At 40.1% G+C, this 26072-nt stretch overlaps 1 protein-coding gene across 2 annotated transcripts in view; it reads right to left on the reverse strand.

Annotated features, from left to right (window-relative positions):
• Positions 1 to 23908, reverse strand: part of LOC131243415 (uncharacterized) — a 38312-nt gene extending 14404 nt beyond the window's left edge. The window contains exons 1-2 of one of the 2 annotated variants that reach the window (XM_058242775.1): positions 23712 to 23908; positions 10630 to 10676 (exon numbers count right to left, since the gene is read on the reverse strand). In XM_058242775.1, the coding sequence (XP_058098758.1) occupies positions 10630 to 10632 (3 nt within the window). In that variant the 5' untranslated portion in view covers positions 10633 to 10676; positions 23712 to 23908. The remainder of the gene's footprint in view (positions 1 to 10629; positions 10677 to 23711) is intronic. The other variant, XM_058242776.1, reaches the window with a different exon arrangement.
• Positions 23909 to 26072: the final 2164 nt, after the last annotated feature.

Consider the following 26072-nt stretch of genomic DNA (forward strand, 5'->3'; position numbering starts at 1 on the left):
GATGATGATAATGTTGAGTTTGGTGAGGGGAAAAAGCTCACGCACCACCCGTGAAGATAAAGAACATTGGTAGATGTTTGGAGGAAGGGGGTCAGTCTGTGACGTAGTAGGGCAATGGGAGTGAGAGGAGTAAGACTAGGATTGTTATTGTAGGCAGTATTGTCAAAATCCTACGATTTGCAATTTGAGTTGAATCTTAAGCAAAACAATTTGAATCCCTTTTTATATGAATCCTATGATTTTATTATTTGAATCCTACGATTTACGATTCAAATTATACTTGTTTTCTTCTATTTTAAGCTTCACTTGGCTTTCGTTGTATCTTTTAAATTGGTGGGGCTTTAAGAATCATTTAGGAAAAAAAAAAAAAACTTACAAAAAAAAAAAAAAAGGAGAATCATTTAGAAAAAGTAAATTATTTTATTTTATTTTTTATGAGAGATCAAAATAATATATATTCTCTTCAATGTTAAATCGTTGAGCTTTTCTTTTTATGATTTCTTACTTCTTAACTAGTCGAAACACCAAACTGATGTATGACTTATATAGAATGTTTTTTTATGGATGGCTACAATCATGTTGACTTATATGTATTGTGGAATGATGATTACAAATCAAAATATCTTTTTTGTCGGTCTACAAAATAAAATGCCACTTTTCCAATGTGATTCTACATTCAAGAATGGTAACAAGAACATAAATTGTTGAAAGATCCTTGTATGTTTTTTAAGGAAATTTCTTTAAAGACAAGAGAGGAAATATAAGAATCCTTGGTGCATATTGATCGTAAAAGGATGATTGCTAAATTTGTTACTTTTTGTATTCATTTATATTTTTCATATTTTCAAGAAAATCATTTAAAAAATAAATTAATTAAAAAATTTTAAAAAAAAATTCTTACGATTTGCAATTCAATACAATTCAACCCTATTAATTGCAGGGAAAGGTGCAGATGGGAGACATGGTATGTTCAGTAGCTTATGGCATGCCTTCAACCAACGACAACCTTCATATGCTCCTTTTTTATGGGGACATCACGCGCACACCCACATCATGGACGGTTTAGATTACTTTAATTAGTTGTTATTTGTGGTTACTTCGTCTCTAAGTAATAGGTTGTGCACATGGCTCGACTTTTGGGGTATAAGATTTTATTATAAATAGGCACCCCTTGTAGTCTTTTTTCTTATAGAAGATTGAATAAAATTCTGCGTTTTCCTGCTTCTCTATTTCTCTGAATTGAGGAAACCTAATTGGGTGCGAAACCCTCCCTTCTTCGAAAGACTAACTATCGTGGTTCGAAGCCACACCCATCTCAAATCGCCCCCATCTCCTACCCTCCATATTCCTCATCTCCTACAGCCATCCCCTCAGCAAATCTACCCACGTTTGCAGCTAATCTTTCCCCTACAGCAAATTTTCATAATCTGGCCCTGCAAGAGGGCTGAAACTTCGGCGGAGCACCGTGTTCAAACCGATCATCTGTTTGGCCTAAAATTTGGAGAGAAGGTGGCCCATCCTTGGTCGATTCCAGATTCATGGGCCCCACACACGTGCGGGCTGCCATCCATGCATCTGCGTCAGGCCTAACCTACTATCCACGCGCGTAGACTGGCTTCAGGTTCACTCTTCTCTCTTTCATTCCTCTCTCACCTGATTTTCCTAACCCTAACCCTAGATTGTCCTAAATCCCCAATTTTTGTGCCTTTTTTTCAACCCTAGGGTTCTCCAAATTGAAACCTGTGAATCTCTTGGATTGGGGAAATATTTTTGTGCATGTGTGGATGAATTTACTAGCCTTTGAGTATTGTTTGGTTTATAACTTTAATTGATCCAGCCCTAGCATGTGTAGGCTTGAACCCGCATAGATTCCCCTTGATTGAGTGCTTGACTTTATGTGGGATGTGGAATTTTGTGTGATTGTTTTGAACTAGTATGATTTAAAGCCTGGAATCTCGCATATCATGTTTAAAATTTCATGTCTTGCATCACTTTTGCTGCTAAAGAGGCAGAGCTCGTGTTGGGAATTTAAATAATGCAGATGTGGAGCGAAAGAAGACCTTTATGTAATCTCATCTTGTTTACAAAAGAGATGATAAAGCGGAAGATGCTGAAACAACTGTGGTTGAGAAGCTTAGTAGAGCAACAACCAGGTGATTCCTACATGGCAATATAGCTCCAAATGTTGCAAAATCTCCCTATTGGCAAGTGGTAATAAATGCAGCAACGGAGGAAGGGGAAGGAGTTCATGCACCCACAACTCATGAGGTTAGGAAGAAATGGATGGATGCAGAGTAGAAAGATGTTAGAGCATAAGCAGTGTTTTAAATAGCGTGTATCGTTTAGCGTAGCATTTTACCCTCTATAGCGTGTAGCGATACTTAATATTTTTTTGTTAAAATAATAGAAACATATGATAAAATTTACAAAATGCATAATTCCTATGAGTTCTTGACTGTGAATCCGGATCATTAACCACATGTTTCATGCAAAACCTCTCTATCTCTTTGCCTTCAAACATCTCTAAGTGTGATCTCTTTTTTTATTTATTGAAACATCACAAATTCACGATATGGACAACAATTTGGACAGTCCGGATTGATCTAATGTAGTGACATGTGTGATGGGGACGAGTCACCACCATTTTAAAATAGGTGTTAAACTAATGAAGAAAAAATACTTTTAAAAAATGGAGATTTCAAGTGGCATACGCTACCTGCGTAGCTGCGCTACGCACTACATGCGTTGTAGCTTATGTTACATGCCATTTAGCTTATGCTACCAGGGAATTACGCTACTTGCATATGCTACGTAGCATTTTAGCTACACCACACTATGAGCGCTACTGGAAACACTGGGCATATATGGCCACTTTTAGACCGATATGCAAAAAATAGAGGATGTGTTATTATGTGCAATGGTTGGACTAGCCCAACCTAATGGAGGATGATAAACTTTATAGTGTACTGCCACTTAGGAACGATGTTCCAAACTGTCATTACTATATCCGAGGAAATGGAAGATGCAATTTATATTTCCGATCGTATGGATAAGATGGTGATAGGAACATCACACGCACGCCCCCCTATGCATGTACGCAAGGAGAAGGAGAGCCCCACCATCGATCTGGATCGATAACGACTCCAGGGAAGGCCTCCTCCTAGTTAGTGCATTGTGTTTTAGTCCCTTGGAGTGGACTCGATCGTCATGTAATTCCCATCATGGGTTCTCATGATCGTGGCCCACTATTCTAAACGATCTAGTACTTTGAGTTGTGGTTATTTTTGTTATTGAGAATATCATGGATGGTTTAGATTGCTTCGATTAGTTGTTATTTGTGGTTACTTTATCTCTAAGTAATAGGTTGCGCACATGGTGCGAGTTTGAGGGTATAAGATTTTATTATAAATAGGCACCCCTTGTACTCTTTTTTCTCATTGAAGATTGAATAAAATTTCTGCGTTTTCCTGCGCCTCTCTGAGTTATGAAAACCTAATTGGGTGCAAAACCCTCCCTTCTTCAAAGGGCTACTACTGTGGTGCGAAGCCACACCCACCCCGATTCGCCCCGACCTTCTACCATCCATATTCTTCTTCTCCTACAATCATTCCACCTGCAAATCCATCGTTATTTTGCAGTCGTTCCTTCTCTACAGCAGATTTCTGGAATCTGGCCTTGCAGGAGGGCTGAAACTTCAGCGGCATACCACGCGCGGACCATACCTCGGATCGAGCCGAAACTTGGGGGGTTTGTAGCCCAACCCTAGCCTACCAGCCCCAAGGAGGAGATTTTTGGGTTCGTGGGCCTCACGCACGTGCGAACAACCCTCAACGCATGTGCGTCAGGCCTGGCCTACTGTCTACACGCACGGGCTGGCTTCAGGTGCACTCTTTCCTCTCTTTCACTCCTCTCTTACCTGATTTTCCTAACCCTAACCCTAGATTGTCTTAAATCTCAATTTCTTTGCCCCTTTTTCTAACCCTAGGATTCCCCGAATTGAAACCTGTGAATCCCTTGGATTGGGAAAATATTTTTGTGCATGTGTGGATGAATTTACTCTCCTTTGGGCATTGTTTGGTCTATAACTTCAATTGATCCAACCCTAGCATGTGCAGGCCTAGACCCGCATAAATTCCCCTTGTTGAATGCTTGACGTTATGCGGGATGTGGAATTTTTTGTTATTATTTCTGAACTAGTATGATCTAAAGCTTCTTGGAATCTTGAATAGCATATTTAAATTTTCATGTCCTGCATCTAATGGTAGGTCAAATTGGGGAGGAAAACATTATGGAAACTGTTACTAACAATGAAGTATTATGTAAATCAGATGGAAAAAATGTTGATGAAGAAGTGGAAATATTTATTTTGGTCACCATGTGTCGCACATTGTATGGACCTCATACAAGAAGATATTGCAAAGAAAGAAAAAAATGTTGTGAAGTTGGTTGAAAAGGTGAGGCAAGTTACCACAATCATCTATAATCATAACCAAATAATTATAATGAGAAAGTTCGTGAAAGGGAGAGAGTTATGCTTACGAGACTTAATTTGCTACAAATTTCATTGCCTTTGAGAGTTTACATGAGCATAGGGGAGAGTTGAGCCAGATGTTTACTTCTTGAGAGTGGCTCAAAACAAAGAATGGGCAGAAGACATCAAGAACACCAATTGAAGTTGTAAAGACCATGAGAAAAAATAAATATTGAAAGAAAGCCCAAAATATCCTAAAGGTAATGGAACCATTGATGAGAGTCCTTCCTCTTGTAGAATCTGACGAGATACTTACCATGGGCATTCTCTAGGAAGCCATGGATAAAGAGAAGCTTGTTACTCATCGTGATTGCAACAACTACAAGGATTACTAGAAGATGATCGACAAAGCTAGACGAATCAACTTCACCACAACCTTCATGTAGTAGGTAAGAATATAAAAGTGATGTAAAGTTATTTCTCTAGTAATATCTCATGCGCGTTCATTACACATTCATTACTAAGTTATTTTTATGATATAATCATTAAAGAACTTTATTGTTTTCATTTTTATAACATAGGCTACTACCTAAATACTTGATTCTGTTATGCTGCATCATCTGTTGAAGATGCAACAGTTCATGTTGGACTGAAAAAGGTGATAAAGAGATTAGAACCTGACTTAAATATGCAAATAAAGGTGTGAAACGAAGTGAATTCAAATCGTTAATTATTGGTTCCTACTAATTTGTTACATACATATTTTGTTATTTTGGAGCTTAAAACAATATGAATGTGTTGTCATATTGTCCACAATTGGAAATATATTGACTACGCCAAGGCAACTTCTTAGATCCTCTTGCAGTAAGAGCAAATTTTTAGACGGCTCCGGAAAAGAAACTGATGTTTTCTTGGCATTCAGTAATCATAAACAGTGTTCTATTAGTGACGTAGAGTAGTGTATTTGACAGCACTTCTATTACCTACATAACGTAATTTTTTTACATAGCTGATTGATCGATTAATTTTGAACAAAGTGCAATGACCCTCAAAACAACAGTAAAAGTTTTCAACCAGACGACTTCTTCCTTGAAATGCGAAAGAAACTTGAGTTGTTTTGCACTAATTCATTCAAAGCAAAGAAACAGGTTACATGCTAAGACATTAGATCGGCTGGTCTACATGCGTTGCAACATGAAGTTGAGATTACGGAATGCGAAGCATGTGGGAAGCAGGTATTGTTCTAATTGGTTGTGTCCATGGCTATATGTTATCTTAAAGTACGTATTTGGTAAGTTCAAGTTGAAAGTTCTCCCATTGTGTGCATGATTTCTTCTTTCCCCTCTCCATTTGAGTCGATGAATCTGCAAATCACATCAATTAAACATAACAAAGAAAATTACCTACAGTGGGCCACACCTGCAGAATTATGTGTTATGGGTAAGAGAAAGTTAAAAGTATTCAACTTCCCCTAACCCTATAGAAAACTCAACGGAATATGAAGATTAGGTGGTAGAAGATGCTTAGATTAAGTTTTGTTGTAGAATACTATGGAACCTCACATCAGTGCAAATGCCATCTTCAAAACAACAAAAGAAGTGTGAGAAAACTTGAGGGAAATGTATTCAAGTGAACCTAACCCATATCTATAAATTAGTCCAGAATATTTTTGCTCTCAAACAGGGAGATTAGAGCGTAAGGGAATATTATTCAGCCTTGCAAGGCATGTGGGAAGAACTAAATGTGTACCAACCGCTATTAACAGATTATGAGACCATGAGACAATAAAGAGAGGAATTCTGTATTGCTAAATTCTTCTCTTTATCCTGAGTTATAGCCAATGAGAGCTCAAATCCTTGGAGATAGTGAGGCATTTGCCCAAGTTCAGCGTACAACAAGTATAAATTGACAGAGTTCGTCCTCATCTAATCAGCCTGCATTTGTCTATGCATCTGGTAGAGGGGATGGAGGAAGTTAAGGTGGTCATGGTCATAGTGGACGATTTGATGGTAGAGATTGTGGGGTAGGTCATTTTGGAGGCAGGAATACATGTGGAGGTTGCGGCACAGACTTTGGTCATAGCCGCAGTCATGGTAATCAGTAGTACACTCATTATGGTCTAAATAACCACACAGTTGATACATGTTAGGATCTTATCGATAAACCAGCTTGAGTGAATCAGGTTCGCTCTTTGGATGATGGCTTTGGGGTTATATCTCCAAGTCTATTTCCACCCATTCCGAGCCAAGTGTTGCACATGATACAGTTACTTTGTCAAAGGAAGAGTACATTGTATGCCAAGCTTCTGAAAGCTTGCTCCAAGCATGCTTCATCCTCCATGGCTACCCTTGTTCAGTCAGGTACGATTTCTCTTACTTCTTCTGAGAGTGTTGAGTTAATAAAACAATACTTGCACCAATTTGCACTATTGTGGTTTTTATTAAGTAGTTTACTTATAAAATAAATAAATTTAATTAGGAAAATTTTCATGTATTTCTCTTTATCACTAAAATTTTCCTAATCCAATATTTTAATTTATTTTTTTTAGAGAACAAAAATTTCTATTAACAACCTTCAAAGCAGGAAAAAAATACAACCAAGACAATGCCAAAATGATTGCCGAACACACTGGCTTTAACATACACAGCCCAGCTCGCCACAAGCCCTTTAATCCACCTAATAAGATCCTCTACCCCCGTGTTTTCAAACCGAAAACAATGACCGCTTCTAGCCCCCAAATAGCCCAAAAAAAAACCCATCAAAATCAATCACCACTTAGCTTTCTCTGATTTGCCCGCTCCTCCTCCATGTTAGGCCCACATGAAATCTTCTACCGACTTTGGCATAACCCAATCCAAATGAAGCAAACGAAGGAAATGAGCCCACACTTTAGAGGCTAAGGAACAATGCAAAAACAAATTATCAATCAATTCCACATTCTCCTCACACGTCAGACATATTGGGTAACATCGATGCTCTCCTTTGAAGATTGTCCAAGGTGAGAATTCTCTTACACCCCACAAGCCAAACGAAAACCACGACCCTCAGAAGAGCTCTGTAGAACCAGCAATGGAATGGGCAAGGAGGGAGCGAAGAGCAGTTGACCTCACCTAGACACTTCACAAAAGAATGCACCGAGAATTTTCCGAAAATGTGACCCAACCAAAACAGAGAATCTGATGCAGAAGGGGAAGGGGAAGCATTCGACGGATGGGCCAACAAATCAACAAAATTAACGAATTCCTCGTCCGACATATGCCTCCTGCAAGGGGGATTCCAAACCACTAAGCCACCAACCATAGAAAAACAGCTCGCCACCAAGACAAATCGATCATGAGCTAGTCTTGCCACTCTCGAGAAAAGGTCTTGAAGAGCTCGATCTCCACACAATCTATCAACCCATAAACGAATGCGATGACCATCACCCAAAGAAAACGTAATTCCCTGTCTAACAAGATGCTCTGTCACCCAAAGAAAATGTAATTCCCTGTCTAACAAGATGTTGTCTTCACAATTGCTTTCCACACATAAGAAGCTCTATAAAGCAAAGATCTCTTCACATACCAACCACCCTCCTGAACCCCGTATTTCCTAGGAACAAGGTTAATTAAATATTTACTACGAGCATTTAAAATTTATTTCAATTTTGAATATTTTAAAATCATGATAGAATCATAGATCTTAATAGTTGTAAATTTACTTATCGTGCAATATTAATATGTTAAAGAGATAACCTCTCCAGGATGGTACCGTACATCACCACCACCACCTAAGCCTTATCCAACTAATTGGAGTCCGCTACATGATCTTGTTCCACCATTCAACTCAATCATGGTATCCTCAGTTGAACTATTGGTCCTCAGGTCTTTTCTTACTACCTCCACCCACATCCTTTTGGGACTTCCCCTTGCCCTTTTAGAACCTTCAACTTGAACCAAGCAACTGCTAATCGGTGTAGTTCTTGGTCTCTGTTGCACATGGCCAAACCATCTAAGTCTACTTTCCCTAATCTTATTACCTATTGGTGATACTTCTATATTCCCTCAGATGCATTCACTTTTAATTCTCTCTTCTATCATCTTGCCACTCATCCATCTCAACATCCTTATTTTAGCTATGCTCATCCTATGAGCATACTGTTCTTTTAACTGCTCAATATTTTGTCCTGTAAAGCATGGCTAGTCTTATAGCTATCCTATAAAATTTCCCCTTCGGTTTGATTGGTACATGATGATCACATAAAATTCCAGATGCATATCCCCACTTCTTTCCCTGGTCTTTGTTAGGTGATGCTGTAACCGATGAGCATGAGAATGTCAGACTCCCCTACTCTGGGCCAGCAAGGTTTGAGAATTCAAAAGGAGCGGAATGGTTAGCGATAAAGACTGGAATGGAAATTGTAACAAGTGGAGTGGAAGAACATCTAATCATTGAAAGGAATTCTACTTCAGCAATTGCTTGGGCTGATGGGATAAGCCCTCCTCCTTGAGAATTCGTGTTTATAATGATATAGATATGCAATCGCTGTGTGATTATTACATTCAATCGTGCTGCTAAAAGACAAATCGTATCACTAATATGCTTGCAAAGGTGTCCAAACTCCTTGCATGGAGGACTCTTATCCATTGCCTTAGATTACTATTCCACATAAATTCCTATGTTCTAGTTAGTACTTGATGCGATCACCATTGATCCTCCAACCCAGTTATCATATCAAACAACTGTTTTCCATAGATTTTTACTGAATCACAAAAGAATCTTCCAACTTTCTCTGTGATCTAATCCCATCCACCCTTCTAAATTCATTCAGATTGGTCTAAGAGTACCCAATACGCATCACAAGACTACAGGAACCTGATCTGATACATTCAATGTCAGCCTAATCCGCACCCATTTAGGTACATGACTGAACCTGATTCTTAAATTAAAAGCATCTAAAGTGATCGAACCAACCCAACACGATTTTTTAACTGGTCAAAGAATTTTTATTTTTTTTCGTTGATCATTGAACTGGTCAAAGAATTAGACCCAGATCCATTTAAATACTATTAAAAACAAAGAGTTCTCATTTCATAAATAGAGAATTCCATTTCCATTTTGTATTCCCATATGAAGCCCATGTTAGCTTCACAAGTCAACTTGGTTAGTAAACACCCTCTGGAGGGAAGTCCCATGCTTGTCTCTCACAGATGGCTGTTTCAGTGAAGTGCTGACCTACCAAAAGAGAAGCCCTTGTTTCTTGTCTAAATTGTTTGTAGCTCCATATTCTTAATCCAATAATCCCATTCTTTATTTTCTCTAAAACAATAGCAGCCATGTTTCTTTATTTTCTTTATTTTGCATTCTTTATTTTCTCTAAACAATAGCAGCCATGATTTCTTTCTTCAATACGCGCTACACGCTACTAATGTACCTAGCAAAAAGAGAAAGAAATCCTCTTCCAAATCAAGCACGCTTCGAGAACCAATGAACCCCTGGGAATTGCATTGATTGGAATGACAGAACGATACAAGCAAAAAGGGTAAAGATGCAGACATATAATAAGTAGAAATACAAAAATGACTTCCCTGCTTCAACTGGTGTAGGCAAGAAAATATTCAACCCATCAAGCGTGATATTAACATGTTACTCCAAGACAATGAGAGAACTGACGCTACTTTCAGGACACAAATCAGTGTTGTATCAATGTAAAAATTGTAATATAATAAAAATATAGTGGAAATTTAAGTAAAAGATAATTAAGAAGGAAATCAAGTGCAATTTTGCATGAGAGAATGGTCATTCATATTTCGTCGTTTGGCAAGGTTGATAAAGTGTTAAGAAAATTATTTCACTCAAGAAAAACACAGCCACAATTTCCTTGCCAACTATCCACAGCTGATTTTTGCCAATAAGATCCAAAATTTATTACAAGGTTCTATCCCTAGCAAAACTATATCTATTCCATATCCTGTTACAACCATTAAAATGGATAGAACCTTGACAAAAAGTAATTTAAGATTAAATCCTTATGATCTAAACTAATATTGCAATAAACATCATTTTGTGAAGTGCAAAGGCTGCACATGAGGTTTTGTCAATTTCAAGGGAGTTGTAGTCAAATAGCATAATTGCTAATATAGTGACTGAATTAAGAAAAATATGATAATGAGGCATACCATCTTGAGTATCTACCGTAAAACCAGATGATCGCACTTCAAAGCTCCTAATATAAAAAAAAATAAAATTGACAACATATCAAGCAATGACAAGGAAACTGAACCAGTTATGGAATAAAATGTATGCTAATGACACAAGTGCATGAAGACAAACAATTTGGGTCCAATTTCAAAAGGAAAAAAAAAAAAATCTCGGGACCAATTCCAAGCCAGTCTTTGGCAATCCCACAGAACAATTTTAGCTTCTATGAGACACAATGAGGGGCATTGGGATGCATTAATGAAATTAAAGACCTCTTGGCCCATCTTTCTATATCTTTTAGGGTTTTTTTACATATTACTACCTCATTAATATGGTATTTACATCTCGGTACCTATTTAAATTAACATTTCATTAAGCCACCTTATTAATCAAGTTAATTGTCATAGCAGTACCTTCCATTATTTTTCTCTAAATTACATAACATTAAGGGTGCTTTTTGCATTAAGGGGGGGGGGGGGGGGGGTTGAGTGCTTGTGAAAAAAAAAAAAGTATGCTTTTTGCATAAATGACAAAAATGCCCACCTATAAGTTTATAACTTTATATGCAGAACTGCCCCACATGGCTTGGTGGATTACAAAAAATGCCCCTGGAATTTTCCTTCTCTATCTCTTGCTGAAATAAATGAGAAGTCAACTACCAACCATGATGTACATACATACATGTATTTAGTACTCAAAATATTTATGAGGTCAACTGTTTGTATTGATACCGTGGGGCTTTAGTTGCTGTACTTGTATCTAGGTCCTTTTCAATTATCCAAACCGTTTATATGATGGGCCTCACATTGGACAGGAGATTCCCAAAAAAAAAAACCTCGGATGGAAAGATAACAACTGTAAGTATATTTAAAATTAAACTAAAAGAGTGGAATGATAAAAGGGTTAAAATATCCCAATGTTAGATTTCTTTTTTTTTCCTTTTTGGTTGTCCCCCATATGAGCAAGGGCCATCAACAGTTTGGATCATTAAAAGATGACCCCAAGTCCAAAGGTTAAAGTCCAGATGTATACTATATCTGGATCTATAAGCAAATATCTAGTATGAAAGTACCTAAAATATTCAATATTAGTAGCGACGCTTATTGCTAAGTACATGCCCCACAACAACCTCTTTTTTTTTTTTTTTCAAGGATAATGAGTTGCTTTTATTGGGAAGCTGCTTGACATAACCAAGGCAGCAAAGAATACAAACAAAACAAAGAAAAAGAAAAAACATTACAGCCCAAACATCAATGAAACATCAAGAACATCTACATGTTTGACCCCAGATGCCAAATCTATGATATCCCTCTTTGACTTCCAAATTACTACTTCCCAAGGGCCCAGCACTGACTATTGCGCTCCACCCAAATGTTCCATAAGACTGCAAGGATAACCAAACGCCACAACACTAGCCTCTGCTTATTGAACATAACCCCATGCCACATCCAAAGCAAGTCCACTACTGATTGTGGCATCACCCAAGCCACACCAAAAATCTATAGGAAGGGCAACCAGTTGGCACGCAAACAGGAAGTGAAAGAATAAATGATCAATCGTCTCCGCATCTCTCGTACAAAGTAGGCACTAGGCAGACATTAGGAAGAACCATCGCCTTCTTTCAGAGATTGTCTGTGGTTATGATACGTTTCCTTCCTACCAACCAGATGGAGGCCACCTTGGGGGACAGCACCAAAGAACCAAAAGCATGGAAGAATTCTCGACTACTAGAAGTTGACACTCCTGAAAGGATATGTGTTTTGGTGGTTCGTCCCCTGGACCACCAATTTATTTGGTCCCCTGGGTGCCCTACCATTTTCAACTGCAGACACAGGATAATAGGTGGGCCCCACAACTTCAGGAATGGATTTATGACAAGTGAACCAAGAAAATTAGTGGTCCATCAGACTTGTGCTCTACGGTCTACCCATTAGTGAAATGACCGAAGTACCCTTCAGACACATGAATGAGCACGACGTTTTTGGGCACGTCTCCAGGAGCGAAAGATGGCCCAGTTGGAGCTTGGAAGAGATGACTAGATATGGACAGATTTTGTCTCCCAATGCCAACTGACATTTCCTTTCTTTTTTCCTCTTTCCCATGCAAATGGGACAAAAAAGCTGTAGTCTGCTGAAGCACAAATTAGCCGGTCCCCAGGGCTCCTCTTGGTGGACAATGTGGGGCCAGATGGTTTTGGGCCATTGCTCCTGACAAACATACTGGGATTACCAAATAACTCTGTGCTACAGAACAGTGGACTACCATACACGACGACCAAAGAAGGGAGAGATGTACGAAAAGAAAAGGAACAATTTCCATAAAAATGGATCGTAAACGGTGTAGTATTCTTCCACAACCATGTCCAACATTTCCCATATTCAACAGGGGCATTCCTGGGATCTTCTGCAAAAAATTAAAACAACAGGAAAAGAGAAATGATCCAGTTCTCTTGTAGTACACTTAATTATGGTGCAATCGATCCATCTTGGCTATCCAATACATCCAACCAAAAAAAGCTGATCGGATGATCCTATCCACCCATTGTTGGCCATCTTCTCTGTAACCATTCGTTTTCCATGCCATTGTTGGGATTATTTGATTAAACTGGTTCTTTGGAACCACAAGCAATTAACAAATGGTCCTTCCTAATGGATGTTTTTAAAATAGCTGATTGAACACTTCTCAATAAATAACGCCAACCATCCTTTTATCATCGGCCATCAATCGGATGGTTAAAACCGTCCAATCCATGTGGTTTTATCTCGGTGGGGGAAGAAGGGTGGGTCGGACAAAACCCGAAGTCCAGATCGATGGATGGGACTGTCAATATGTCCCTACACAACTAGGAGCACTGTAAGTTACAGTAGCTCTTGCAGCACCAGATCGTTTCTCAAGAGATAAAAGAAGAAGAAAAGAAGAGGGAAGGAAGAGAGGTGAGAAGCTTAAGAACTAAAAAGGAGATTAAAAGAGAAGAGAGGCGCATGTTTATTCATGATGACATGAACCAGGCCTAGCCCTGCACTAAGATGTGCCAGGTGCACTGGGTCCTTTAGGAAAGCAGTCGTTTTCATGACAGAGGACTCTGTTACCCCTCCCCTTCAACCTTTCTAATGAAAAAAGAGCTCTCTTCTCACTATCCTTTTATTTATCTCTTCTCCTTTCTTCTTCTCTGTCTTCAATGATGTGTTGCTCAGATTCTTTTCCTCTGTTATTTTATTCGCTCAGATTGAGAAATGCAGTGGGTCTGTGTTTTCATGCTGCATTTTATTTGTTGCCATTTTTTCATTTATAGAAAAGCACAATTAATCTGACGGAATTTAGAGAAAACAACTGGAAGATACCACTACGACAATTAACTTGATTAATAAGGTAGCTTAATGAAAAGTTACTTAAATAGGTCCCGGGATGTAAAGTAACGAGGCAGTATTATTTTATTTAGGGGGGGGTGTTTCCTATCTTTTGATTTAGTACCTTGAGAAACAAATTCTATAGCAGATGATCTAGCCAAATCAGGTGTAGCTAGGCCTAGCTTGTATGTTGGACTCCTATTCATTATCTTAATGCATATGATGCAGGACAATTAACCACTTGCTCTACAAGCTCGAGGGGGTTCCTATCTTTTGATTTAGTACCTTGAGAAATAAATTCTATAGCAGATGATCTAGCCAAATCAGGTGTAGCTAGGCCTAGCTTGTATGTTGGACTCCTATTCATTATCTTAATGCATATGATGCAGAACAATTAACCACTTGCTCTAAACGCTCGAACTGTTAGAGTATGGCGAATTAATCCCTTTATCTCATAGCCCAGGCCCCACATCTCATGGGTTAGGACCTCAGCCGAACCCCCCTCATGGGCCATAAATCACATGGGTCACCCACCCCGAGTGTACCCCTGCATCCCACAGGCGAACCCACTTGAGCCCGGTGTGAAAATGCCCCTACATTAATCACCATCAGTGAGGAGTCTCGAACACAAGACTTTCCCGCTCTGATACCAATTGATGCAGGACAATTAACCACTTACTCTAAAAGCTCGAACTGTTAGAGCATGGCGAATTAATCCCCTTATCTCATAGCTCAGGCCCCACATCTCATGGGTTGGGACCTTGGTCGAACCACCCTCGTGGGCCCCAAATCACATGTGTACCGCCTCACACGGGCTACCCACCCCAAGTGTGTCCCCGCATTCCACAGGCTACCCCACTCGAGCCCGGTGTGAAATACGCATTAATCACCTCAGGTGAGGAGTCTCGAACACAAGACCTCCCCGGTGTACCCTGCCCACCCCAAGTGTGCCCCTGCATCCCACAGGCAACCCCACTTGAGCCAGGTGTGAAAATACCCTTACATTAATCATCCCCAATGAGGAGTCTCGAACACGAAACCTCCCGCTCTGATACCAATTTGATGCAAGACAATTAACCACTTGCTCTAAAAGCTCGAACTGTTAGAGTATGGCGAATTAATCCCTTTATCTCATAGCCCATGCCCCACATCTCATGTGTTGGGACTAAGGCTAGGTATTTCTGACCCAATCCGGTGGATCCGACCCGACCCGAACCAAATCGATGGCCTGGATCGGTGCGGTTCAAGTAGGGCCAATCAAGTCCGATCATTCATCAGATCAAGTTCAAATCGTGGTCAATCCGGAGTAATTCTTATGAATATTTATCACATATAGTCACGCCCTATCCATGCAACCCTAGCTACAGCCTTGGGAGTCGGAACCAAACAAAGGGAATAACGCAACCACTCCGCTCCACTTCCCATTTAGCTATTCTCTTTCTTCCTTGCAACCAAGGCAATCCGACGGCCGGGAGTTGGGCTCCTAATCCCGATCGGACGGCCCTGGACTGATGTTGGGATGGCCATTCTGGGTGTCATCTTTCTCGTGCTAGTGCAGCACTCCTCACAGCTAGTGCAGGCCAGAAAGATTTTTAGAGTGGGAAATGATATTTTAAATGCCCAGCTCTACTGACGGGTTGAGTAGCGAGAATGCTATTGAACTGACGTCACCAAGTTCTGTGGGCCCCACCATGATGCATGTTTTGTATCCACGCCGTCCATCCATCTGGAGAGATCATTTTAGGGTAAAATCCAAAGAATGAGTCACATCCAAAGCTCCAGTGGACCCCACCACAGAAAATAGTGGAAAGAGTGATGACACCGTTAAAAACTTTTAAAGGCCACAAAAGATTTCCATCAAGCTAATATTTGTGTTTTCCATTCTTTAATGTCTTTGTTAACTTTTGAACAAGTTGGATTTCGAAAAAACATCATGGTGGGCCTTAGGAAAGTTTCAACGGTGGGCATCAATCTTCCCGATGTTTTCTATGGTGGGGTCCACTAAAGCTTTGGATCTACCTCCTTCTTTGGCTCATACCTTAAAATGATATCTCCAAATGGATGGACGTTGTGGATACAACGCATACATCATAGTGGGGTCCGCAGAACTTGGTGATGTCACTTCAGTAGCGAGTCTCCCTACTCAAAGTCGGAAACAGATTGGCTACTCCCCCTGCCACCAGCCAATGGCTGGTGGTCGGTGCTCTGTGGGCCCCACCATGATGTATGTGTTTCATCCATGTTGTCCATCTATTTTTATAGATCATTTTATGTTTTGAGAGAAAAATTGAGGTATATCGAAATCTCAAGTGGACCACATTACAGGAAACAATGTTGAATGAACATTGACCATTAAAAACGTTTTGGGGGCCATAAAAGTTTTGGATCAAGCTGATGTTTATTGTTTCCCTTCATCTGGATCTTTATGACCTAATCAACAGATTGGATGTCAAATAAACAGTACAGTGGGCCTTCGGAGGATTTTAATGGTGGATATCCAATCATTATTGTTTTCCTGTGGTGTGGTCCACCTGAGATTTATATCCCTATCCTTTTTTTTAATCAATCCCTAAAATGATCTGTAAAAATGGATGAACGGAATGGATGAAACAAATACATCATGGTGGGGCCCACAAAGCACCGACCACCAGCCCCAATCCGTCTCCCTCAAAGTCTCAACCCGTCGTGCTGTGCACGCCACTATCTAATCCGCCTCCTTTCGTGTTGTGCACGTCAACACTGCTGGTGTAGATATGTGTCATGCAAGGACGAGCGGAGACGCGCCTCGAGCTCTGAGTTGTACGAACGGCTCAAATGAGATCAAAATTAGATGGGGCCCACAATGATGTATTTATTATATCCATGCCATTTATCCATTTTTCGTGATCATTTTAGAGCATTTGAAAAAAAAGAAAATCATATCTAAAGCTCAAATGAACTACACCGAAAATAAAAGTGAGGATAATGATTTTCACCGTTAAAAATTCGTAGGGCCCACCATAACGTTTATTTTCCATCTAATCTGTTAATAAGGTTAAAAATACATGGATGAAGAGGAAAATTAAATTTCATATTAATCCGAAACTTCCGTGATCTCCAAAAGGGTTTCAATGGTAAACGTTCAATCCCCCACTATTGTTTGCAGTGTGGTCCAATTGATCTTTAGATCTGTCTTATTTTTTGGCTCAAGCCTTAAGACGAACTCTCCCAATGGATGGACGGTTTGGATATAACACATACCTTATAGTTTGACCTACAGACCCAACCCAATCCGAACAGTACCCAACCCGATCCAACTCGGTTTCCCTGACTGGGTCGGACTCAGTTCGGATCAAGCCAACTGTGCATTAGATCGATTCGAGTCAGATGTCCCGGACTCGGTCTCGGATCGGATCGAGTTCGGGTCAACCTACATAGATTTCGGACCGAATCGGATTGGACCCAATTCGATCCGACTCGATCCAATGCCCAACTCTAGTTAGGACCTCGGCTGAACCCCCCTCGTGGGCCCCAAATCACATGGGTCACCCACCCCGAGTGTGTCTCTACATCCCACAAGCTACCCTACTCGAGCCCGATGTGAAATGCACATTAATCAACCCCGGTGAGGAGTCTCGAACACGAGACCTCCCCCATGGGCCCCAAATCACATGGGCCACCCACCCCAAGTGTGTCCCCGCATCCCACGAGCTACCCCACTCGAGCCCGGTGTGAAAATGCCCCTGCATTAGCATAAGGGGTTTTTTTATGTCTTAAATCTTAATGAAGTTATTGTTAGTGTCAAAAAAGTATACAATCATTACTCCAATAAAGTGGAAATAGTTGAATTCTAATTTCCTTCCATAGCATTCAGATTGAAGGACAGCCCCAAGTTATAATTGGGTTGCTTTCAAGTTGGATCAGTTTTAGGGTAACTTGCTCATTGTGTATACAAACATCATTAGCTTTTGTCCTTTACCTTGGATTGAACTTTATTTTTCTTTCGAAGGATACCATCAATTTATTGAACCAAAACAAGGATGACTAGGCATTACCCAGGAAGAAAAGAAAACAATCCCAGCCCCTTACATCTAGAGGTGGCAATGGGCTGGGCTAGGGCTAGACTGAGGTTGACCCTGGCCCAGCCATAAAGCCCTAAGCCCTGGACCTAAATGGCTAAAGAGGTTTGGCTCTAGTTCTAGCCACTGAGAGTCAGGCCAGGGACGAGAGAAGGACAGCCCGAATCAGGGCCTACCCATATTAAAGTGAAAATTAAAAGGTGATGTGGATGCCATCAAATCCAAATGAAAATAGGCGCATGGAAAGGTTCCCAAGCAGTTAGCCCATAAAATCATTACCCTTCGATAGGGGTACATATTATATTACTATATAGGGAGTTATTTCACACTCAGTTGCATACAACACTTGATACACACACTAGGAAATTATACACAAGGGAGAAATAAATTCAAATGAAACCAAGTCAATTGTGGGACCAAGTGTCTCTGTGTCACATTCCAAAAATCATATTGGTCGACAAATTCTAACCACTGAATTGTGGACACTTATTTGCTGAAATAGGACGGATCTTTTCATTTTAACCATCCAATTAGTGTCCACCAATCATATAGCTAGCTAATCAAATATTGGTAATTTTTTCACAATATGTTTAAATTAGGGTCCATAATTTGGACAGTCTAATTTGAATCATTTGTCTGCAAAGTATGTGATTTCTAAGTAATTTACAAGTGCATGTGTATCAGCCACAACACTACCAGAGTATTAAACTATTAATACTAATTTATACACCACATACTATATCCACTAGGGCCTAAGGATCGGGCCAAGCCAAGCCGGGATATTTGCCATTGGCCAAGGCCCATCCCGGGTGGACAACGGGCCTTGCTTCTAGCCTGAGCTTGACCTTCGGGCCAAGTTTAGGGGCCCAAGCCCTGGCCCTAAAGGTAGCGCAGCCTATTGCCACCCCTGCTTACATCATTCCCAAAATATCCCAGAAATATTGGCCAAATGGGACCATACAAGTACAAGATGCTCAGCTATAAGGAACACCACCTTAGAGTTATAAATAGTATCACAGAAGGGTCGATTTTTCTGTTCAAGCCAAACCACCCAAAGCACAACACATAAAAACAAACACCAAATAGTTTTCCTCTTCTTGCAGCCTTCCCACGGCATCACCCATTGATCACTGAGATTGGGAAGGAATCTCCAAATGGATTGCACAGAAGGGCAATGCCCAGCCATCGCCAAATAAAAAGACTTGAACAAGAACAAACCCGATTTGTCTACTCCCCAAAACCATGTATTCACCTCGGAAGGAACCCATCTTGATTGATGGAGAAAGTGCATGAGAAAAGAAAACTCATCGATCTCATCCTCGAGAGGTTTATATGAAACTTTGGGGACCACACATACCCCCACCCACCTCTGAACCGAAAAGAGAGATTGGACCATCATTGTCAATCGCAATCTTGAAAAGCCTACCCACACCATCTGTCCAACCAAAACCTAAGTCTAAAACCCTCCCCTGGACTAAAGAAGAATACCCTTTTGAAGAGGGGCCGTCACCTTTATCATGGTTTTCTACAAGACGATGCTCTATATTGGATCGAAGAACACAGGAACCACCCGTCTTCCTTCGTTCGTATTTGCTGAGAATGATCTTCTACTAAAGGCAACTACCTTTTCCCCAAACCGCCGAAGCCATTTGCCTAGAAGCATAGCATTCATAAGCTTGAGATTCCTAATTCCCAAACCACCCTCTTCCTTGGGCTTGCACACGTGTTTCCAACTAACCATATGGAACTTGTTCTTATTTTTCAAACCCTGTCAAAGAAAATCTCTTTTGATCTTTTCCATTTTTTGAATGACAATCACTAGAGAATGAAAAAGTTGCATGAAATAAAGAGGCATACTAACAAGAGCGGACTTGATCTAGGTTATTCTTCCCCCCAAGGAAAGATAGCGTCTTTCCCAACCCAACAACTTATGTTCCATTTTTTCAATAACCACATCCCAAAGATGCTTGGCCAGATAACAAATGCAAAGATACCACATCCCAAAGATGCTTGGCCAGATAACAAATGCAAAGAGGTAAAACTAAATAGGACGATAGAGATTTCCTGGCTTACAGCCGAAAACTTGAGCAAAAGAAGCCACCCTCCACCTCACTCGAGCAAATACCCAAAATTTCACCAATGGATGTTGATTTTCAAACCAAACACTGTCTCAAAGCATCATAAGATTTTCATAAGATTATCGATCTACCCCATCTCTCTCACAAAACAATGAAGTATCATCTGCAAATTACAAGTAAGAAATTAACAAATTGGCACGCTCCACATCAAACCCTCTAACAAGACCTTGACTAAGCATGCAATCCATCATCTTGCTAAGAGCTTTTGCCATGACGACAAAAAGAAAATGGGAAAGAGGATCCCCTTGTCTCAACCCCTAGATCCTCTCAAAATCCCTTGGGGACCCATTAACTAGAATAGAAAAAGGTGTCAAACTTAAACATTCTTGAATCCGCTTGCATCATTTAAGACTGAATCCAATAGGAAAAGCATGCATTAAAGGAAATTCCAATCAACGTGGTTGTAAGCCTTTTCCAAATCGAGTTTACACAAAATCCCTGACTTTTCCCTGCTTGATACCGCAATCACTACACTCATTTACAATAATAAGGGCACTATCTAGAATATACCTCCCAAACATAAAGGCAATTTAAGATTTCAAAGTGATAGCACTCAACAATTTGCAAAGCCCGGACGCCGGGATTTTTGCAAGAATCTTATACAAGTTGTCATCATCATCTAAGCCTTATCCCAATTAATTGGGGTTGGCTACATGAATCATGTTCTACCATTCCACTAATCTTGTACATGCAGCCAATAAGACTAATTGAATGAAAATCTTTTAAGCATTCTACAACCTCTCATGCAGATTGGAACAATGAAAGATGCCCCTATATCCTTACAGATAATATGCCTCTCTCATAGAATTTCCAACAGAAGTCTATGATGTTCCTTCTAATGCCCTCCCAAAATATTTAGGGAAACCATCCGGGTGGAAAGCTTTATCTTTGGCAAGGCTATGAATTGCATCAAGCACCTCATCTTCCCCAAAGATCCACTCTAACCAAGCAACTTCAGTTTCCTCTATATGCTCAAAAGGGAGATAGGTAGGTTCTAGCCGCGACCGAGTCCAAGCCTCCTTGAAAAGCAACTCAGAATAGAAGCTAACTATAGAATCACAATTTTCCTCCTTTTTTTTCCACTTTTATATCATTCACCAACAAAATATGAATACAATTGGCCTTTCTTCTAGCATTGGCAATGCCCTGAAACAAATTGGCATTCTTTTCACCTTTGAGCCACACCACTCCTAATATTTGTTACCATTTTATTTCTTCTTGAAGAAGGATCCTATCAAGCTCCACTTTGAGTGTATGTCTATCCAACCCATCAGCTTCCTCCAAGGGGCCCCATTCTTCTTTACCATCAATACATTGACTAGTCTTCAAGTAACCTGCCTTTTTCATCTTCAATTGATTCCCTTCCTGATTTCACCCCAACCTTTAAAATCTTCTCTTTTAGCATCTTGAGCTTTAACATGAGCCTGTGACCTACCTGACCTTCTATTTGGAACACAAGTGCACAACCCACCAAGCTTTACCATTCCTTTTTTAAAGAATGTGTATTAAACCATTCTTCGATAAGAATGTTGTCTATTGACTTGGCCTACTGAAAGCAAACAAAATAAGGCCTAATTGAACACAACAAATCAAGCATTTCGTTTTTGTAAAATTAATGATAAACACGGATCAAGCATGATTTGGTGAAATAGGGCCCATTACATTGAAATACAACAAAAAGAAGATGAAATGTTTTTTTCTGATTTTCATGATGGTCCATTCCATTTTGATTGAAAAAAATAAGGCGAATTGGACCAACATTGACCCTTCTTTTTTTTGCCCAAAATATTTTGAAATTTTTAGGAAATAGGAAACATGTAAAACACTGGAATTAATTATTTTTTAATGTTTTTTAACATGTATCCAATGATGTATCAGACCCTTCTTTGTTAAGAATGTTGTTTGTTAGCTTGAGCTGCTAGAGTCAACCAAATAGTCCCTAATTGAACACAATCAAGCATGATGTGATAGAGTAAAGCCCATTCTGTAAACTACTACAAAAGGAATATGAAAGAAAAAGAGAGAAATAGAGAATTTTCCCTTCTATTTTTTCCCAAAAATGGTTCATTTCTCTTCAATTCATCAAATCTCTGATCCTTACGACAGGCCTAGATCTAGTATAAATTAACTTTTAAAGCTTCCTATATGGTTGAAATGAAGAAAAATTCAAATGGGACTTCATGTTAGTATCGACCTCTAAAGATCATATCAACACTGATACAACTCATTTTGGCCTTGGGGGCCAATACAGCCTTTTTGTTTTTGAAACGGAATAATTAACCCCTGTATAGCTTAATGGGTGTGGTCCCACAAATAGTCTGGGAGGTTTTACTGATTGAGCATTTCCTTCCAACTATTCTTTGTGGCATGGCCCACCTGAGTTTCCAGTTGAGATCGTTTTTGGACACCAATTTCCTTCCACACTCTCTTTAATAATCTCGAGGATGGCGGGACAAAAATCCATTGGAGACAGAAAAGATCCATGCATGTGTGTTTGCATGTGTTTCTGTGTCTCTGGGTGCCTTTCCATTTAATGATCTTTACAGAAAGCTTTCCTTCCCCATTCTCTTTAACTATCTTGATGTTGGAGCAACAAAATCACATTGCATAGAGAAACAGCATATTATCATCCATCATGTAATCTCCCAGTTTTCAGATGGATTTTAGTCATTGCTGAAGACTATTCCTATCCAAACTCCAATAAATGAGTTTTTTTTTTCCCAAAAAAATTAAAATTAAAATTAAAATTAAATAAAATAAAATGGAACAGCTGTACCAGAATTTTCAAGAAATAAAAGATCCTCCAAACGTGAATGATGCTCCCCCATGCCCCACCAAAAAAATAAATAAATAAATGAATGAATGAATAAAATAAAAAATAAAAATTGCAGAATAATCCAATCAAACTCATGAGGTTTTCTAGCCAAACGAACATGCGTGCATGCGGTGGGACCATCACCATCGTGCAGATGACTGGTCCACGAATCGGGCAAGCCAGCCCTGTGCAAAAACAACAAAAGTTTGGAAAAAAAAAAATGCCAATAGTTCACATTCAAATGTACACACATGGCACACCTGATGCATGGACCATCCTGAAATTTGCAATTATATCACCTGCCCGCTGGGGCCGACCATATGAACAGCTCAAATACCACCCACAAAACTGGGTGGGCACATGTGCTGGATGTAAATTTACAGTCTGGAGGGGTGCATGTCGGGCCAGCTAGAAAATCTCTCAAATTCACGTATACTTACACAAGTTTTATTGACTGAATTCTCCACGATTATGAAAATTCAATTCCGATCGAAATCCAAACAAATACAGCGCCGAAGAAATCAAGAATTATGGAGATTCGAACCAGATCTAATTCCAAACAAATGCAATGCTGAAGAAAATATAAATATAACTGAAAATATCCAAAATATTGCAATTGCTTCATCTAAATTCAATACCGTGAAAGAAAAGAGAGAGAGAGAGAGAGAGAGAGAGAGAGAGAGAGAGAGAGAGAAGCATCACCGCGATTGAAAGCCGAAGATGCGGTAGCGATGATTCCTCACTTGCAAAGAGACCTGCGATCGAGAGAAATCGCAGTTCTGCTGCTTCTGAAAGATGAAAGAGAGGTGGAGCAGCGAATCCTAAAATGCGCTACGGTGCGTGATACACAAGCTTTCGTTTGGGCGGAATCTGTTCTCGGTGCTCCCTTGGGGGAGCGGATTGTCTGTGACCCCGGGCACAAGATATCTCTGTGCCCGGGGCTGTGGGATCCACACAGATGTACGTGATCAATCCATTCCGTCCATCAGTTTTGAAATACCAGAATATGATGTTATCTCATAGATCAAGAAGATTCAAAATTCATGTGGGCCACACCAACAAAACAGTCTGAGCAATAACGTCCACCGTTGAAACCTTCCTGGATCGGAACAAATACCATCCTGATACAAAACTTCTCTCACCGCCCAGATTTCAATCCTCACTTTTTCGTGTGGTATGGCCCACATGAATTTTGGATCTGCCTGATTTTTAGAATCTTACCCGAATGTGGTCTTTCAAAACAGATGGACGGAGTGGATTTGTAACGGACATCTCTATGGACCCCACACAGCTCCGGGCATAGAGGTATCTCTCTGATCAGGGTCACAGGCAATCCGCTCCGCCCTCTCCGAACCATAACATGCGCCACGCGGGTCTCTGCCAGGTGTCGACTGGTCCAGTTCCAGTCGGGTCCAATTGTATCCTACCCGGGCTAAATAACGTCGTATCTTGCCGAGCTTGGTTCTCGTTCTTGAAGACCGGATCCGATTGGTTCAGGTGCCCATCAGGCTCTTTTAGGTTTCCAGTGGTTCATGTCAACTAAGTATGGTTGTCAATGGTCTGGGTCATGGTTAGAGCTGTACACAAACCGAGTTTGCTCCATCAGCTCGCTTGACTCAACTCGAAAAAGCTCAGTTCAACTTGGTTCGAACCTAAGTTTGAGCCAGGTTGAGCCGATTTTTTTAGCTCGAATAAATTTCAAGCTGAGTTCGAGCTTACTCAAGCTCAACTCGACTTGGATCGAACCTCAACTCAAATTGAATCAAGTGACTTGGTTATTTTGATATTGATGTTGCCCCACAAGTGTTTGATGAAATGACCCGCCGAAGTATCAGCTGGTAGTGAGAACAGTATGGATATGAAACAAATACCCATGTATCTTGTTTTTTATGTTGCCTGCTGAGTGTTTGATCAAATACTTGTAAACCAATATTGCTGCTTTATCTTCCGTGAGAAATTGAAGGTGCATTCCATGTGTTTGAGAAAATGCCACATTGGCTCGAGCTGCTAACCGAACCGAGCCAAGCTGGCTAGTTGGGCTCAAGGAGTGAGCCGAGCCGAGTTCAAGCTAGGTCACCTAGTGGTCAAGCCAAGTCGAGCTATGCCAAGCTCGACATGGTTCGACTCGTGTACACCTCTATTTAAGGTTGGGCCATGCCCTAACCCGACACTTAAGACCGAAGTCCCAGACCAAGAGTTTGGTTGGGCTTGGGCCCAACTCAACCAACACAAAAATGCTAAAATCCTTTTTTTTTTCCTTCAAATTTTTTTTTTCCGTTTATCAAGTTGTCCATGCATGAACAAAAAATAAATATTTTAGAGGGATGAAACCAACATTAAATAAATATCTAAGGTTTAAAATGATATATTTATAGAATATAACATGCACATATAAAGTTAGGTCAGGTCAAGTAGTAAAAATGATTTGACCTAAAGCTAGTAGGTCCAAAGCCAGATCAGGCTCGTTGGGTTGGGTGGACTTCCCAGCCATTGCCACCCTCACAAATAAGAGGCTAGGATCACCCGTTGGATAGATTAGATCAGGCATTCATGTACCACTTTAATGGTTTCTCTTACCTGATGTGTGGTAGCCCACAGAACTTGTTAGGTTGCTACAACAATCAATAAGAATATAATGAAAAATGGCTCAGTTGGGACACTTAGTATATTGCTTGGGTTACAATTCAAACATCAGGACCGATCTTACAAACCTATAGCATTTAATAACCACGATCAAGATCATTTACTCAAAATTAGGTCCAATCAGCATGTGGATCTATGTATTTTTATTTTATTTTTTGGGCCTATCATGGGTTATATGTGATTAGTAAAGGATCACTTATGTTGGGCAATCCTAACCGTTCCATTCATAGCTGAGAAAAAGGACGGCTATGAAAAAGAAAGCCAAATCGAGGATGGATTGTCCAACCAGTGTGATTTTGCATGGCAACCCATGAAATGTACAACAGTTGTATCTTAAAATGCACGATGGAGTGTGTTACACACCATTTTCTTTGGACTGCATTTGCGTGCTCCCATGGAGGAATTACATGATAAGGTCTT

Source organism: Magnolia sinica, chromosome 4, assembly GCF_029962835.1.
Source record: "Magnolia sinica isolate HGM2019 chromosome 4, MsV1, whole genome shotgun sequence".
Taxonomy (NCBI): Eukaryota; Viridiplantae; Streptophyta; class Magnoliopsida; order Magnoliales; family Magnoliaceae; genus Magnolia; species Magnolia sinica.